General features: G+C 42.2%; 1 protein-coding gene, 1 non-coding gene and 1 pseudogene across 2 annotated transcripts; 1 reads left to right on the top strand and 2 right to left on the bottom strand.

The window, feature by feature from the left end:
• Positions 1-937: 937 nt before the first annotated feature.
• Positions 938-17,997, bottom strand: GOT2 (glutamic-oxaloacetic transaminase 2). Its single transcript, XM_039888872.1, has 10 exons — positions 17,752-17,997; positions 12,710-12,866; positions 11,144-11,272; positions 9,021-9,080; positions 8,331-8,492; positions 7,995-8,099; positions 6,881-7,031; positions 6,243-6,408; positions 2,734-2,884; positions 938-2,150 (listed from the first exon to the last, which is right to left on the bottom strand). The coding sequence occupies exons 1-10, from the start codon at positions 17,901-17,903 to the stop codon at positions 2,028-2,030; spliced, it is 1,356 nt and encodes a 451-aa protein (XP_039744806.1). The 5' UTR covers positions 17,904-17,997; the 3' UTR covers positions 938-2,027.
• LOC120581045 (uncharacterized) lies at positions 4,817-4,932 on the top strand (annotated as a pseudogene).
• LOC120581099 (U6 spliceosomal RNA) lies at positions 16,291-16,396 on the bottom strand. The gene has a single exon (XR_005647152.1). It is a non-coding gene; the product is annotated as a U6 spliceosomal RNA (small nuclear RNA).
• Positions 17,998-18,250: the final 253 nt, after the last annotated feature.

The raw sequence follows: 18,250 nt of genomic DNA on the forward strand, positions 1-18,250 counted from the left end.
TCCTTTTTACTTTTCTAAAGACATCCAGGGAAAGTCCATTCCAGATAAGTTCATTCACTTATCCTTTCACAACTTTGGGGGATTCATTTGCAACAGGAACACAGGAGAACCAAGGGTCAAGGACGAGCCTGCTGCGCACTTCAGGGAGAAGCGAGGGGGAAAGAACAAGTCGAGGGGACTGTCCCCTCCCAACAACGACCAAAACACTGTGGATATGCTCTGGGCCTGACTCCTGCTCCATCGCCTGTCTGGCCAGTAGCTGTCCAGCCTTGAAGGACTCCTAATGTGAAGTGAGGGAGACCAAATAACCTTGGATGGGACTGATGCCAAGCAGGTGCCACTGTTAGATGTTTGCTGATAGAGTACATGACTTTATGCATCTTGCTTGCAAATCATTAAAAAAAAATTAAGTTAGTTGCCAACTTTTAAGCATTGATGGACCTTCCATAAAAATCAGGATTTGTTCTTTTTGAAAAATTTAAGACGTGCTGTCTTGGACTTTCATTCTCACAGTGCCGGTTGTTTCCCTATCACTCACCACTGAGGATGAGGGTTGGTCGCCAATGGTCATCTTGCAACCAGACTGCATCACTCTTTTTACTTTACGTTCACTATTTATATTACCTCCTTGGCTCCTATAGACATCTGAAGCTGCCGCCGCCCCTCCATCTTCTCTGCTTCCTGCCTACATCCACAGGATCCTTTGAGGTACTCCACTTGTCCCCCAAGGTCCAAAGGATTATATCTACGTTTCCAATATCTTTGGACCGGACAAGCTGAATGGCAAGGCAAAGACAAAGATGAGGCTTTAGTTTACATGTGGAACAGCTAATGGCTTATGGTCAACTGGACATGACTGCGGACGGACGGACGGGATATACAGCCATTCCTACCCTTTCCTCTTATTAAAGAAAAAAGAAAACATTGTAGACAGTGGTCGGGTCTACGGTAACTTTATTGTAACAGAGAAACCAGGCTGCGGTAAGTCTACATGATTAGAGCAGATGGTGGATATCTTTCCAAAGGGTGAAGCCTGAGCCCAGCTGGCAGCACACAAAGGTTAAGACCAAATCCCAGAATAACTTCTTTCCTGGTTCTACCTCATATCGCCCGACTCGTGACGTGAGATGAGTGACTGCTCAACAGCACCGAATTAAGGTACTAGGTCCAACTGGGCAGAGGCGACATCCCGCAGGAGACAATCACTGAAGGGGATGGCAAAATAAGTGCAGTTACTTATTCTCTGCTATTCTTTACCGAGAAAGGGGAGGGCATGGAGTGAGCAGTAAATCATGTTCTTTTCTTCAAATAAGTAAATACTATAGGATGGAGCTGACGGTCAATCCAGCAGTAGAAGGGATAAAAATCTAGGCTAGTTATAGATCTTAGTGCCTGAGAAAAAGAACAACAGTGATAAGGGAGGACAGAGGAACATTAAAATGCCTGCAAGAACTAAAAAGGAGAGCCTTCTTTTTCTTAAATAAAAATGGAAATTGCATCTCCCCCCGCCCCCCAACTTGCTGCAGTGGCAATAGACGTGCTGGTTTTCAAAACACACGGTTTCTGTAATGTAGTCTGTTGATAAGGTTGCTCAATCACAGGACAAACAGGAGGCTGACAATGTTAGAACTAGGTCTTCTCACAAAGCCTCTAATAAGTGGTATTTTCATTCCAGACCAACACCATAAGGTGCTTCAATTAAAGCTTCTGAAATATTGCAATGGTGTGATTGATAAAATTTTTTGGCTACGACTTTCTTGTACATGTAAACTCTTTTCGGAAAAGCTGGAGATACAAAGATGAGGGAGGGTTTGGTTTACAGCCACAAAGTTCCACACACCAGCCACAGATGCTTCTATTTCTCTACACATTCTTTTCTGAGAAACGCATTCAAACGCTGAGTTTTAAGTACTGTGGTTGAAAGAAATGATTCCGCTCACCACCGTCCACCCTCCTGCTTCCTCTGTGAATCTCACAACAGCAGAGGTTGACCAGAAGGTTGTCTCTGTTCTGTCTCACCAGGGAAATTACTTGGTGACCTGGTGAATGGCATGGGCAAGGTAGCCCACGTTGCCTGAGGTGACCCCTGCCACAGAGATGCGGCCATCCTTTGTCATGTAGATGGAGAACTCCTTGATCAGCCGCTCCACCTGCAGAAAAAAGAGTGCTCAGGCACTTTCTGGTCAAGGAGACTTCCCCAGCCCTGGCATGGCGCAATCACCAAGTGTTAAAAAAGAAAAATCACAGAGGCTGTGTTTTCTCACTTAAACCCTAGTCCCAGAGTTTGGTGTGCTAGCTTAGAGTGCAACAAGAAAAAAAAAAAAGCTATTTTAAAGTAGGATGTGAATTCTGAGGTGGGAACAGGTGAAAAAAACCTTAGATTTAGCATTTGTAGAAAAATAGATATAGAAGCCAGCTATGGAACAGCTATTTCTCTTATTAACATTTAGGCTCCTGCTTGTTCTGGTATCTCTGCAGAGAAGCAGTAGTGGTCACAGAAACGACACAAAACAAGTTCTGCTCTTTGGAAGTCTGCAACCTCATGGAGGATACAGACAAGTAAACGACTAATAAAAAATAAGATAGAATGAATGCTACATACTTCCTTTACCTAAAAGGGCTCCAAAGTGACTGTTTTTAGGGTAATCCTGAATAGGCAGGTGACATATGAGGAACTCTGGTTTGCAAGGACTGATTAATTGGTCTCCTACAGAGAAACTGGAGTCCACTCACCTGTTCAGGCTTTAGTCCTGTAAAACAGAACATGCCGATCTGGTCGGTGATGTGCTGCCAGTTGTGGGAGGACCCCTCCTTCTTGAGGTTGGAGACCAGCTGAGTCCGCATGCCGATGATGCGGTCAGCCATGCCTTTCACTTCTTGCAACCTGCAAAAAACCCCCGAGATGCAGCTCAGTTCTGGCCAAGCCCTGACAGATAAGCCACAGCTCACAGCTTTTTTACCTTCCTCAAGCACTCCCCTAGCGTGTAACTTTTTGTCCTTGACGGAGTTATATGCTGGTCCAGGAAGAAAGCTATTTTATAGCATTCTGTTTTATACCAGAAAACTATTTTGATGAGGCAACAAAAATAGTTAATATACTTGAGTTATTAGAAAAAAGTGAATGAATGAATCATGATAACACTTAGGAAGGCTAAGGCTCTCTACCCCTTATGTAGGGGGCAAAAGCTGTGGATTAAACAGTAAAATATGACCTTATTTTTAACATGGATGGAATAAACACTCCTGCCTTCAAAAGTAAGACAATGCACTGTGAACCTACAATGTGCCAAGGTGCTGAGACAGAGAGAGAGGGATGAGAAGTGGTTCTTGCCTCTGAAAGCTTACAGTGGAGGCTGGGAGGAAACCTGTAAACAACCAACTATGGAACAAGGCAGGACAAAGTCAGAATCAACAGAATACTGCTGTGTTAAGACAGCCCTGGGAAGAAAGGGCTACTTCTCTGGGGAATTGGAGATGGCAGTCCTCTGATCACACATGGGTGGCTAGATTCTAGATACATTTTCCTCTTCCTCAGAATCTACCTTTTCCATTTAATTTCTATGACTCTGTGGGTAATTCTTGTCTGCTCTCACCAACTAGATGACTGTAAAATCATTTACAGTTTGTCTCTGCTCTAATGTGTTCACTTTCCAAAATCTCTCTCTACAATGATGTCATGCACAGTTAGAACGTAGGTTACAAATTGCCAATTAATGGTCAGATAAGAGTCTCAGTCATGTTTTATTAGACCTAGCTAAACATTTTAAAATTGGTCACTTGCACATAAAAATGTGGATTCATGGTCTCTCTAAAAAAATAAGAAGCTGGCAACACTGGTACCAGCAGTGCAGTTACTGTATGTCACTAGTGGCCAGTTACTAGCTGGAGCTGGAGCCCCTCGCACCTCTGGGGTGGCATTTGATTTTAAATTTCCTGTGGTCTCAGCCATCCAGCCCCATTCTTTTTGAGGCTGGGGTCCTAAAGGCACTGAGTATATGTCTGCGGCTAGATCTGGGGTGAACTTAGCAAACTCTCCCATGCTCTTTTGTCCATAAAATGAAGTTCTGACTTCTCACAGTATCAATCAACGTGCTTCATGATCTGCTCCTACTTCCCCAGCTTTGCTGCCTTCTATATTCTCCTCACATGCAGTGTTTTTGCCACAAAAACCATTTGGGACTTTCGAAACGCACTCAACATGATGCACTTTGTGAGCCTGTGCCTTCCTCATGCACATCTCTGTCCAGTTTTTCTCTTCTGCTTTATTTCCTTTGGGGGGTGGGGTGTGTGGGGGGAAACCTTCTCTTCAGCTCAAATGCTGTTTTCATTACATCCTTCCTAATTCCCCACTAGAAATCAATGGCCCTTCCGTTAGCCAGCATTTATTACATTCTGTATTGTATCAATGCCATATGTGGATCTTTCTCACTAGATTGTAACTCCCCAAGGCTAGTGCTATCTTAGTCATCTAGCATAGTATCTTTGTCACCTTTCTACACTAGACTTCAAAAGTGTATTAAAATGCACACAATAAAAAAATTAAGTTTTGATAACTATTAGGGAATGTGAAAACATAAAAAAATACTTAAAATATTAAGTAAAAAAAGAGATTAGTATAATTCCAGGTGATAAAAATGAAACCAAACCTACACATACATATGTAACAGTATGGTATATAGTATATTACAATTATGAATAATTTTAGGCAAAGGAAAAAAAAAAAGCTGGGGACGTGGTTCCATAGCGTAGCGGTTAGCACGTCTGCTTTACAAGCAGAAGGTCCTGGGTTCACGCCCCAGTGGAGCCACGGTCCACGGTCTACGGCCACGCCACCCTGAACAAGCCCGATGTCTGATCTCGGAAGCTAAGCAGGGTTGGGCCTGGTTGGTACTTGGATGGGAGACCACCTAGAAAGACCAGGTGCTGTAGCATAAAAAAAAAAAAAATAGTAAAAAAAAGAAAAGAAAAAAAAGCTGGGTTATAGTGACTACAGTTATGGTTAATTTTCCCCTCTCCCAAACTTTCTGAAATTTACTTATATATTAACTTTGTAATGGAAACAAAATTAAAAAGTAGTTAATTTCTATAAGCCTAGCATGGATCTGTTGCACTGAAAAGAACTATCTGGAACTGTACTCTATTTACATCAATGTTTATACAATTAATTTAAGGTAGAAAACAGTTGTCACATGATGTGGAGATGAGCTGGAATAAAGTTTCTTGCAGATAGCAGATGGCAGATCTAGCTTTTCTACCTATGATGTTGCTTAGAGATCTATTCTCTTAACTAACCAGCTACACAGGATAAACTCTTGTATAATGAGTCACATCTTCCATGGGCATCCAGGCTTTTTATTAACTCTAAATTATACAGAGCAAGGATTGGCAAACTTTATAAAGGGCCAAATCATAAAAGTGTTAGATTTTATGGGCCATGTGGTTTCTGTCACAACTACTGAACTCTGCCGTTATATAGCACAAAAGCCATCATATACAATTCATCAAGAATAAATGTGGTTGCGTTCCAATAAAACTTTATTTACAAAAATAGGGGGCAGACTTGATCTGCAGAACATAGTTTGCCAATCCCTGGTCTAGAGCAAAGTTTTTAAAATTGTACCATGACCCATTAGCTGGCAATATATTCAATGTAATTGATACAACTGACATTTAGAAAAGAGTGGAGTATGGCACATGAAACCTAAGTACTGAGTGTTGAAAATGTTTCAGTTATATATACATACATGTATGGGTCATATGTGTTCAGGATCATCATGTAAAATATATGCGTTATGTGGATTGTGATAAAGAAGACTGAGTAACACTACTTTAGAGCTCAGGTGCTAAGAGATTTAGATGGTGTGCATAATAAAAACCAAAATATGCAGAAATACCAATTCAATGCTAGCTATTATCAGGATAAAAACAAAAAATATGATGTCTTTAAGAAAGTATTCCTATGTAAGGAACTTCAAGATGGACTTAAATTTAGGAGAAGGCAGGTTTTACTTAACCTGGAGATGATGGAATGAAAGAAAGTGCCATTTTTGAATTATGTCTGTCTCTTGCTGGGAAAGACCAATGTATTTATTTGAAAGTGCTAACAAAATGCACATCCTTCTTTCCCTTCCACACATGGAAGCTGTGTGATACTGTATGTCACTAGTGGCCAATTACAAATGAACTCTGAAGGCTCAGTGGTGGGAAAGTTAGGGGGTTGGGGAGTGGCAATGTGCCTTTACCATTGTTTTCGGAGGTCAGGGCTGTTTAGAATGGTAGCGGCAATTCGGGCTCCATTGAGAGGAGGGTTGGAATACATGGGGCGAATCAAGATCTTCAACTGTGACTCTACCCTTTTGGCTTCATCAGCATCCTTGCAGATCATAGTGAAGGCTCCCACACGCTCACCTGAAAAGACAAACGGATCTTGTTTTCTAGTTCTATCTAAAATGCTAAGGCACTTGATTTAAATTTGCTACATATTATCTTTTTCCATCAGAAGAGCCACGAAAATAACTGTTAATAAATAAAAAGTTTTTAACAACCCGTATGGTAAATCCAGGTATGACAGGAAGTTTGAGTACTCAAGAGTGTTCAAAGGTCTCTTTTATTGTATTCATCTTCTTGGCTCATAGAGCAGTCACTTAGTATTTAGAGAAGCAGCCATTAGTTTCCTTTGCTGGAGGAATTCAGCAAAGAAGATATGGCTAAGATCAGTAAAATTCATTTCACCTGCCGTTCCTCTTTGGGTAAGGAGAGACACGGACAACACACGCACATACACGCGCACGCACACCAAACTCCACACCTCTGTGGCATCCTCTCCCAGTACTTCATCAAGCTCATTGGAATACACATCATGCCAGGTCCTTTACTTTACCGTATAAGCCCATGTTCTTGGCATAGGATTGGCAGAGACAAACATTAATGCCTTGTTCGATGAAGTGGCGTACGGCCCAGGCATCTTTGTTACTGTCACCACTGGCAAAGCCTTGGTAGGCCATGTCGAAGAAGGCAAAGAGATTGTTTTTCTGTGAAGGAAAAGAAAAGATGACCAAAGCTTCAGCCAGTCCCTCTCAAGATGCCCCAGACAGTTATCTGTGCTTATTGAGACCTCACAAAGACTGAGTCAACATAGTTTTCTCCCCAGATGGTGGAAATGTTTTCTTCTCCTTAAGAGTTAAGATATCAAAAAATATTTTTATTTACTTTAGTGGATGTAGTTGCTCAAGGAAATGTTAAGAAAAGAGAATCTTAATCTTGATCTGCCCAGAAAGCTGCTTGGTCAAGCAAGAAGCCTAAAAGCCCACAGTGGTCTGGATAATTACTCCAGTCCAGTAGACACAGGTCCAACATCAGCCTTTACTGGGCTAAGGTAACTGGCAGACTCACCTTACACCCAGGGCTCATGGGACGGCCACATTAGAGCCATCTCATCCCGAAGTGCTCTCTGAACGCTGTTTCTGTCTCATTCTGTTTGCAGCTTAGATTCGACAGAGTATAAAGAAAGGGAAACCAGAAGGAATGAAAATGGGGACACAAAGTAATGGGAATATCTTCCTCGGAATTTTGACTAGTGCCTTCTCTGCCAGCTGGCCCTATGAATGGTAATGGTAATGCCGAGAGAAGTGGCAAGGATAGGAGGGGACACAAAAAAGTAGATAAAAGATGAATAAGTAACCACTGATCAGGGCCAAATGTAGGCACCAACAGCCTGGGGCCAGTGGATGCCTATGTACGGGCCAGTCAATGACAAGTTTTATTAGAATTCCCTACACTCAGGATGAGGAATAAAAATTATTTCCAAACTGCTCGGGTATCAATTATAGGACCGTTAATCACACAAATGAGGAGCTCTTTTCTGACTACTTAATGCATGGAAATTTCATGTGGGCTCGAGGTAATTAACTGTCGCTGTTAAGACTCTGCCAGGCTGAGCATCTCAGGCCAGTTACTAAACACACGACTGTCTCCAGTCAGTTCACCTTCCTCACCTTTGCCACTGCTGCTATCTCCTTCCACTGTTCGGGGCGAGGGTCCACCCCTGTGGGATTGTGGGCACAGGCATGCAGAAGAAGAACACTTTGCTGTGGAATTTTCTAAAAAGACAAACAACCAAGAGGTTACTTTGCAGCTTTTAAAGGAGATAATTGACCTGACATGCCATGGGGTCACCGCTACTCGGCAAGTCACAAAAATAACCTGCGGTCTGGGCCTTAGCTAATCCCCAGTATTTTAAGTCAGGTATCGAGACTCAGCTGGTGGACCTCCCATCTCCTCAGGTTTACTTCTTGCTTGTTCACCTCTCCTGCCCTGAAAGCCACACTTACTGAAATGTCCTCCACAGCACCTGTGAAGTCAAAGCCACACGTCTTGGGGTCATAGTATCGATAACCCTGTAGCTGCATGCTGGCGTCCCTGAAGATGGGTGTGTGATTTCCCCAGGATGGTTTGGGCAGAAAGACATCTCTGCTGAACTTGAAAAATCTTTGCTAAGAGATGGAATGAAAGAGAATGAAAAATGATGAAAGGAAAGGCAAAAAAAGTTGATGTATTTTACTGATAAGACATTTTCTCTACTGAAACTCAGCTTCTGTGATTGAGAGACAACACTGACCAAGCGGAGAGACTGCCTGGGTTGGAATCCAGGCTCTGACAGTTATACTGGCTGTGTAGCTGAGGGCATATCTGGGGCTCATTTTCTTCATTTGTAAAATGACATTAACTGAACCTTCTTCATAAAGATTAAAACAAGTTAAAATATAAAAGCTCCTAATAACAGTATGTACTCAATAAATTACATTATTATTATAATAGTATTTATAATAATATCTTCTTTGTAATTTCTTCTAAGTACTTTCATTTTTATCCACTTGAATCCATTTATCACAGAACAAAAAATCTCTGACTCCATGGAAAGAGAAAATCTACTTCCAAGTCAGTAAACACACACACGACACTATAGGAAGCACTATCATCCTCAACTTACAGCTCCTTGCCGAAGGAATTTCCAGACTCACCAGAAAACTGGCTCCGATCCTTAAGGCCCCAGTTCCAGAAATGGTCTGCACGGTGACATACTGAAGGAGACACAGTGGTCAGGGAGGTGCAACACTTGCTATAGGCTCACAACTTAACGAAACAGAGGTCAAGCACACAGAGAGGCACAGCCCTGTACTGTCAGTATGCTTCCTTCTTCAGAAACCGAGGATAATGTTCTCAATGAATATTTGGAAAGGAGAGAACAGCCCTACTGTTTCATCCCCCCATGTGCTAAGAGACAGACTGACTCGACTCTCCCGGTGGATTCTCAAAAGAGCTGTTTCTGCAGTTTCCAACCACTTTGCTGAGGCAGAAGCTAATTCCTTATGGCCTGTTATTAGTGTTACATGAGAAACTTTCAAGACATAAAATGTCCCCCCCGCCCACCATGAAAAAGGAGTGATTTATGCAGAGGAAAAAGACACCGAGAACAATTACTACATTAAAACATTATTCTAGAATTATACAAAATTGAATTACTCTCTGAACCTCTCTGAACATCAGTTTCTTGAAAAGCAACTCAACAAATACATTAGAATCACGTTACTACATTTTAAATGTTATCTAAGAGGTCCCCTTTATAAGTTTTCAGAATCTGAAAATATTCATCTTTTGAGTAATGGAGATAGATGCCTGTGGTGAATCTGTGTCTCTAAATTGGTCAACTTTAGGGATGAAGAAGCCACAAAAGTTTGTTTGTTTTTATTTTTTAAAGGCACCACCAAAGTACAAGACTCTACAAAACATAAATTTATTAAATTTATTTTCTTGACTTGGAGACTCTGGATTAGATGAGGGGAATCCAACTAACAAACTTTTTACTAAACAAAGTTTGTCTCTGTCAACTTTGGCCTGATAGAAATAAAAATCTAACTGTAGATCTGATAATACTAATAATGCACAAAGGCGTAGCAATTTATATAAGACAAGCTGATATTATTTAAAGATAGGCCAGTCTCATATTTAGTTTACAACTGACTAGATGTACACAGACTAAGTAAAAATTATAGAAAAATAAAGACATTTTCATGTGGGGTTAACAGGTGGTTGATTGTATGGATATCAGTCAAACCATATTCCATCCATGACTTATGACCATTACTGCATCGCCATCAGGTTGAGGCTTTTTCTCTGAGGCTGTATGCTTTTCTCTGAGTTAATGAACTAACCTGTAGACTTAGACCAGTTTTGTGAATAAAATATTTATTCTTGTCTTGGAGGGATGGGGGAGAAATGTTGGCTTAGTTTTGTTACTTTGTGTGTTTTCCCGCAGACTTACACAGAAAAACAAATATTTAACGTATAATTATATCTATTAAAAAACATTTGTTTCAGAAGAAAGTAAACTATAATGCACAGGAGCCCACGGGTCAGGTTAGGGTTCAGGTGGCCTGGCTGCATCCCACCTGCACGATGCCAGGCTTCTACTACAAATGCGGGTGGGCCTGCATGTACTCTGTGGGTGCATACAGAAATCTGTTTGCAAAAAACCTTTATGTCCAGTGATCTTTAGGGCCATCTTTCGTCCACAATAAGAGGGCCCCCCAGGGAGTGGGAAGGAGGAGACAACTAAGAGACACTTGTGCTTCCCCTCACGCTTAGAGAGGAGGCAGGCAGCAGGAGGGAGCATGGTCTGCTCTCTTTCAGTGTCCCAACTGGCAGTGAAGAAGAAGCAGAGGGGTGCCAGACTGGTCCAGCCCCAGCAGTTTGCCTGTGGCTGTGTTGCCTGCCTGCTTCCTCCACCTAAGCTGGAAGCTTAGGACATGAGGATGGGAGTTAAAGGCCTAAAACTAGGCATAGTTTGGCATTTCTAAAGCATATTTAATATAAAATGAACATAAGCACATGGACACTAACAGAAAATCTATCAAATTACCACTACATTTTTGGAATTTTGGTGTTATAGAAAATGTTTTATTTAACTAGTGCCAACTTACTATCTAAGGAAGGGATATTAGCAAGAGTGTGGCCACCTCAAACAATCATCACACACAAAATGGTGTATCTTTTCTTATTTGTTTAAAATTGTTTAAATTATTTCCAATTTGTTTAAACTATTAAATTTAAAAACAGATCCTGTATGAGAGTCTGCTCCGCTTACCCGGCCACTTTTCAGTACTTCACTGTTCTCACCCAGGGCTAGCTCTGCAGATGCCTTACAAAATTCAGCAAGTCCTCCAATGGGCAGGTATTCTTTGTCCAAATTTTTTGCAGCAATCTGGGCCTCTGCCTAGACAAGAGAAAATGCATTCGTTTAGCTTCTTTTCCTTACCTGGAATTAACCTTGATTAATATTTAATGTTTCATAAGTTAAATTTTGGAGGTAAAGCCTTCTTTTTATTTGGAGATATTGCCCAAGAAGAAGGATAAATAGAATACTTTATACATTATATTGCAGAACAGAAATATTTAAATATTTTTTCTTCTTTTTTTTTTTAAAGTTAGGTTTTATGTGAATGGGTATACCGTGTTCTCCTGGTTACCATTTAACATAAAATGACATTCTTGGAAGGCACAAGAACAAGCTTTAAGAGCAACACTTAAAATAGATACAAGATGATAAAATCAAACTAAATACATAAAGTCATTGCACAGTATATGCCAGTCTAAGAACTTCAAAGGGTTAATAGTAATAGCCACATATATCCATGGAGTCAGAGGCCTGGCTGACCCCGGGCTAATTATTAACTTTCTTGGGTCTCAGTTTCCTCACCTGTTGAATAGGAGGACAACTGTTTCTACACCTCATATAGTTAAGGTGAAGAGCCGATGAGGTAATGTACAAACGTGTGTGGTGGTGTTCCAGTTTGCAACAAGTTAACACTTGCTGAATACTTTAACTTACTCAGAGGAAAAGCAAACCCTTGTTTCTTGAGTCTTTTTTGCTACTCAGAATTATAAAGATGACACCTAATGTGCACTTCATACATTCAGAAATTCTTTCAGTGGTTTAGCCCACACTCTAGCTGCTGGAGCTCATAAAGGCCTCAGCAAGTATGTTGCACATCGTACAGCTCAAATGATTAGAGTTCTTTACCCAAAGTATTCTTCTGTAGCTGCTACTTGTGGGGCCTAGTTCTGCAGGATGGAGCAAGGACACATCACCATCTCACTTTTGGAAGTGATGAAGCAGCACCAGTCACATTTCATTATAGGAGGTGCAGAAAGGAAGACATTTTCTTCAAAAAAATTGTTCTAAGGGGATCAGTTATACTATTTATAATGATAACCAATATAAAGACTATTAATATATAACAAAAGTAAAGAAAATCATTCTATCGTTCGATAAGAAAGGACAGAGCATGCTAGCGTAGGAGGCCTTTATTAAGGCAATCGAAATGAGAGAAACGGAAAATAACAAGAGTAACTCTCATCCATGAAGGGCTATTTCTATCATCAAGAGAGAATGTTTACATTCTTGGTCCTTCGGTGCACTCTCAGGAGTAAACATGACATTATGCCTATTTTATAATCACAGAAGTTCAATCTTGAAAAAGAACAGGTAGTTCCAACCTCTCAATTTTACAGCCCAGACAACCTAAGTGTTTCAAGCAGTTAGTATCAGAACCAGAACCCAGGTCTCCTGACTCCCCCGGTCCAGCAGTCTTTCTGCCACTCTCTGCAGTTTATTCATTCCAGTCAGGGAGGAGATGGATGGCAAGCTTACCTTCCGGATACTAGGGAGCACATAAGGCTTTCCATTATCATCCCGGTAGGCACCAACTCCCAGATTCATCTTTTTGCTGTTGGTGTCTCTCTTATAGGCTTCTGAGACTCCCAGGATGGGATCTGGGGGCCCCATCTCCACATGGGCCCACCAGGAGCTGAAATGGGAAATACAAGACATCAGTTACAGGAGCAAGATTTCCATGGCCAGAGACATCTTGGATCTGGCACAAATCCCTTTAAACAAATGTTTGCATGTTTACTACATACAAGGTATAGCAATAGATACTAATAATCCAACAAGGCATAAGACTTCAAAGCACCTTGCAGAAGAGTGGAGACCAGTAATTTCAATACAAATGCTATGGGAAGCATGGTAGAGTGGGGTAGGTAACTGAATCACCTTGAGGAGGACGGGGTACATGTGTAGCCAGTCCAAACCTGATCTGAATTCCCAGGCAAAGAATATTTCAAGTAATTTGGCAGTGAGAAGCTGCGAGTGGCAAAAGATGAGACTAGAGAAGTTAGAAAAGGCCAGTGCAAGAGGATGATGTGACACCCCTCCCCAACCAAGGGGCTTAGATTTTTATCCTGTTCCCAAACTTGGAGAGCTTATTAAAAATAGTTTTCCTGGGGAGACCACCTAGGAAGACCAGGTGCTGTAGGTGTAAAAAATAAAAAATAAGAGATTGTAAACTGACAAGGTCCTTGCAATCTGTGAGGCCAATCGAGAGATGCCTCGCCTTAAAAAAAAAAAAAAAAAAAAGTTTTCCTGGGCCCCACCTTGGATGTAGTGAAAATATGTAGAATCATTAAAGTTTTTTTCTTTTCTTTGGCGGGGTGGGGGTGGGGGGGTTTGGTGATCAGGTAAGGGGAATGACATGAATGTTTTTGCATTTTTAGAGTCTATCTGTGAAATGAGGCCACAACAGTACCTATCTCACAGGGTTGTTATAAGGATGAAAGGAGTTATTAAATATAAGACAGAACAGAGCCTGGTACAGAATGAGCACTGATAGCTGGTATCACTGTTACTATATTACCACACTACACTTTTATTTATAACCACCATGCCACCAAGTATGAAGCCTGTTGAGGCAAGTATGTAGAGAATTCAAGGAGTATATGGTCATAAGGTTTTATGACCAAATGCAGGTCTTTCCTGCTTTTCAATTGTTACTACTAAGTTTTTTTTTTGTAGTCTCAGGAGATATTATCATTCCTCCTTCTCAACTGTTCTAGTCAGAACTCAAAATCGCTCCCATTTTCTTTGTTGTTCTAGGCCGCCTGGTTGCTTCAGTATCTAAGCAATAGTAAGAAACAGATACTTTAAAGCAACCCACAATTCAGACCCTGAAAACATGTAGCCACCTGCCTATCTACATCACTGTCATTAAGTGATGAGTGAAAGAAATACTTTGAATGTCAAGGTCATATTAGAGAGATTCTAGTAAGCAATTTTCATTTTTTTAAAGAATGGTTCTGTCTCCAAGGTCTTCAATCAATGATGACAGAGCTGCTGCCTCTAATCACAAGGAGAAAAGGCACCATTGTTAAATGGTGTGAAGAGCACTTATTTGTCACGTTCTTTAAAAATTTTATCCAGCACAGAAAGTCTCCCAGAAACAACAGCCTTGAGTTTTCTGGCAGAGATATGATTTCAAGAAGAATTCTGAAAGCAATTTGAAAATACTGAATCTCAAAAATCTGAATATTGGAGCAGGGATACTCAATTTGGTTATTCCTACATCAGTACTCATGCTCAGGTCCTCTACGCTCCTCATTATTTCATTCCTTAAAGGGTTAAGGCTCTGTCCATACTGTAGGAACTCAGGTTTTTAAAGAGATACTACTAGATGGATCAAAGAATGCTCTAGGGGCAAAGATGACGAGGACAACCTATGGCCTTATTGGCCTTATTGATTCCTACCAGTGCACTTTGGACACAGTGCAAATCTTCAGCCATTGACCAGCCAAACCAAAAGATGTTAAGTACAAAGTACTCAGATAAGCATTTTAATTCAAATGCTTTCTAGTTTCCCCCATAGCCTACATAGTACTTTAGAGTTTTTAAAATGTTTTTCCTCACATTCTTATTTTATAAGAGAAGTTAATTAACTTGCTCATGATCACAGAGCTAAAAACAGCAAACACAATACTACAATAATATTGCAATAACTACATCTGGTGCCAGGTGGTACTAGACCTATTGGGATCATGTCATAGTTCTATAAATGTCTAACCACTATGCTGTACATCTGAAACTAATATTAAATGTTAATTGAAAAATTAAAAAATTAAAAAAAATACGACAATTTTGGTGTTCTAACTACTGGTATTGTACCACTACTGCACACTGCCTTTCTAAAGGGTCTCATGATACTCCTTCGGTTATTTCACCAAAAATTAAATAATCAGAATTTAAAAATTAAGAACAGATCATTGTAAATCAAATTATATCAGCATATTTTTCTTTTTTTACTGACCTATGACTTTGTCTGATTTAATGTCACTATGCTTTTACAGCACTGGTCAATGAAAACACATTAAATGTTTACTGCTGTTTTATAGATGCGCCTGAACGAAATACTTGAACTTAGAGACTTCCATTTAAATGACCCACGTATGAAAATTAAGTACTTCATAGGATAAATCTTCAGTTTGTCAGAATACCAACTGCTAGGGCTTTACTGTATTAGAATAGGCTTTATTATTTTAAAAAAGAAACTTCAATTAGTTGAGTTTATTTTCAATGTTTTCCACTTTTAACATTTGGCTTTAGGTAAAGATCACTTCCACAGTGGCAGGAGTAAAAGTTCTCACTTCCTTACTGTCTGAACAGCTAACAGTCATAGCCAGATATGGAGTCCGGTTCTATTGCCCAGTCATGTATCATGTTTAAATCTAAACAACACCTCAACTGCCAGTACTCAAATATTTAAGGCTATATTTTTGGTATACATTTTGCAACTGTGGTTCCCCTATAGGTTTGGACTTTGCTCTCAGATATAATATTAAAATAGCATATTTGTTTCTATTGCATTAAAAAAAATCAAACTTTAAAAATATTTGATTTGAAGGACATGAAGGCACTGTTCTAACTGTTGAGATATAACTGTGAACAAAGTAGATACAGTCTCTGCTCTCATGGAATTTACATTCTAAGAGGAAAAGACTGAAAAGAAAAATGAGTCAGGCTCTTGAACTGACAGAACGACTAAAAGGTCACACCCATAGGTCACACCCATAGGAATTTTCACCAAGCACTCTAAGTAGAGCTGAAGGCCACCCAGCCAAACCCACAAAACAAGATTACTTTAAGATTGCTACAATGATGAAACCGACTTTCTTTTGTCCATAATTTTATTTTAGTTTTTATTTTTCAATTACAGTTGACATTCAATATTATTTTATTTTAGTTTCAGGTGCATGGCATAGTGGTTAGACATTTATATAATTTGTGAAGTGATCCCTGATTAGTCTAGTACTCACCTGGCACTATACATAGTTATTACAATATTATTGATTACATTCTCTATGATGTACTTTACACCCCCATGACAATGTGGTAACTACCAATAAAATGCTATGGAATGCTTCACGAATTTGCATGTTATCCTTAGGCAGCGGCCATTCTAATATTCTCTGTACCATTCCAATTTTAGTACATGTGCTGCCAAAGCAGCACTCCTGCCCATACTTTTAGGCACCCCTCTCTGTCCTCCAAATTTGCTTCATAAATAATACCCCCTCTCTGATCCTTGTCCACTAGGTAGGTTGATTTAAAGACAACACCTAGAGAGTGAGCCAAGGAGGAACCAAATAAGGGAGAGAAGAAAGTGTGAAAGCCAGGGCAAACCTACTGCCAGGAGTGCGGGACTTTGAAAAGGACAAATTATTCTGCTGGCTTGAAGACGTCATGCATACATTCAAAGGAAAGGCCAAGGCACGTAATAGAGGTCAAGGCTTTGCTCCTTGGAGCTACTATCTGGTCGTGGTTTGGAGACTCGGTTCTTGATAAGGTAGTACTTAAGGACACTGTCCCCAGTCTGCTTCTTGAGTAATTAAATCGCCTGGCTCAGGCCTCCACTAGGAAGGAATTACTAATTCGTTTAATGCGCCGTACTCCCCCGCTCCCAGCAACACTTATCGCACGGTTTGAAATTATACACTTGTAATTTTTTAAGTGACACCTGTCCCTCTCTCAGCCTTGTTCACGGACACAGCATCGGTCCAGAGCTTGGCTCTGAAACTCGGGTGATGAAATATTTACTAAATGAAAGAGCAGAGCGAGATGGAGAGGAAGAAAGGCCTACAACCAGACCTCCTAAGGGCTTAAAAGAAAAAAGAGGTGCTCTACACCCCGACCCTTTGCCATCCATGACTAAGGCTACGGTACCACGGGCGGGAGGATGCCGTGCGCCAAGGTCACGGATGCAGAGAGGATAGCCAGGCATGAATGCCAGAGTCGCGGGAACCGTCCACCCATGAGCGTCCTTCCCCCGAGCACACAGACAGCCGGCAGCCAGCAGCCAGCCTGGCACGCCCGTTCGGGCCCAAGGAAGGCCGCGACAGGTGAGCCCCGCGGCCCAGGAGGGCAGCCTGTCAAGGGCACACCCGTGGCACACGCTTTTCCCTCAGCTCGGCAGCCAATGGGGGCGAGGCAGCCCCGGCACCACAGCCAATGGGCGTGAGCCTTGCCCGGCGCCGCAACCCGAGAGCTCTCCCCTCGCCCCCCGAATCCCCCCACCGGTGCCGAATCTGCGTCTCGTGACCCTTCCCCCCTTGAATGGGAGTCCGGGTGCCGTAGAGGGCCACAACTCCCACTCCAGGGGAACGCGTTGGCATCCTCTCCTGCGGTCCTGTGGGCAGGGGGAGGGAGGGATGTAGGACCCCGAGGGTCACTGCGAGGCGCGGCCGTTCAATCCTCAGCCCCCAGGGAAGCCGAGGGGGTGGCCGAATAAGTGCGTGTGGTCGGTGCCCTGGGGCGCCCGCAGCTCGGCTGGGCAGGCCCATGGTCCCGGCTCCGTCTCCCCTGCTTACCTGGCTCTGGCGGAAGCCACAGCCGCGAGGCCTGGGTGGAAGGCGGCGGCGGCGACCCCGGACAGGATGCGGCTGGAGTGCAGCAGGGCCATAGCGGGAGGCAGGCGGGCAGTGGGGAGCTGCGGGACGGAGCGGAGGGCGAGCGGGCTCATCCACCGAAGCGCGGGTTCCTGCTGAAGGTAAGGACAGTGACTTCCCCCGGTCGAGGCTAGAGCGGCCAGGCCCGAGCCGGGTCACAGCGGACCCTGGCGGCCGGAGCCAGCGGCTAGGTCGCAGTGGAGCGGTGGGTCGGCCCGCCCCCGAGCCTGCACCGCCGGCGCCACGTGGTCGGGAAAATGGTGACGACACCGCTTATCCGCTTTGTGGAGCTTGGCACTCCTCATTCATTTAATCACGACAGGCCGGACCGAAGAGGTAGCAGCTGTTCTGAAAGATGAATAAATGTAGGCTGATGTAGGTGAAGTAATTTTTCTAACGCTGTACAGCTAGTAACCAGGGT

This window comes from Pteropus medius, unplaced genomic scaffold (assembly GCF_902729225.1).
Source record: "Pteropus medius unplaced genomic scaffold, Ma_sr-lr_union100, whole genome shotgun sequence".
Classification (NCBI taxonomy): Eukaryota; Metazoa; Chordata; class Mammalia; order Chiroptera; family Pteropodidae; genus Pteropus; species Pteropus medius.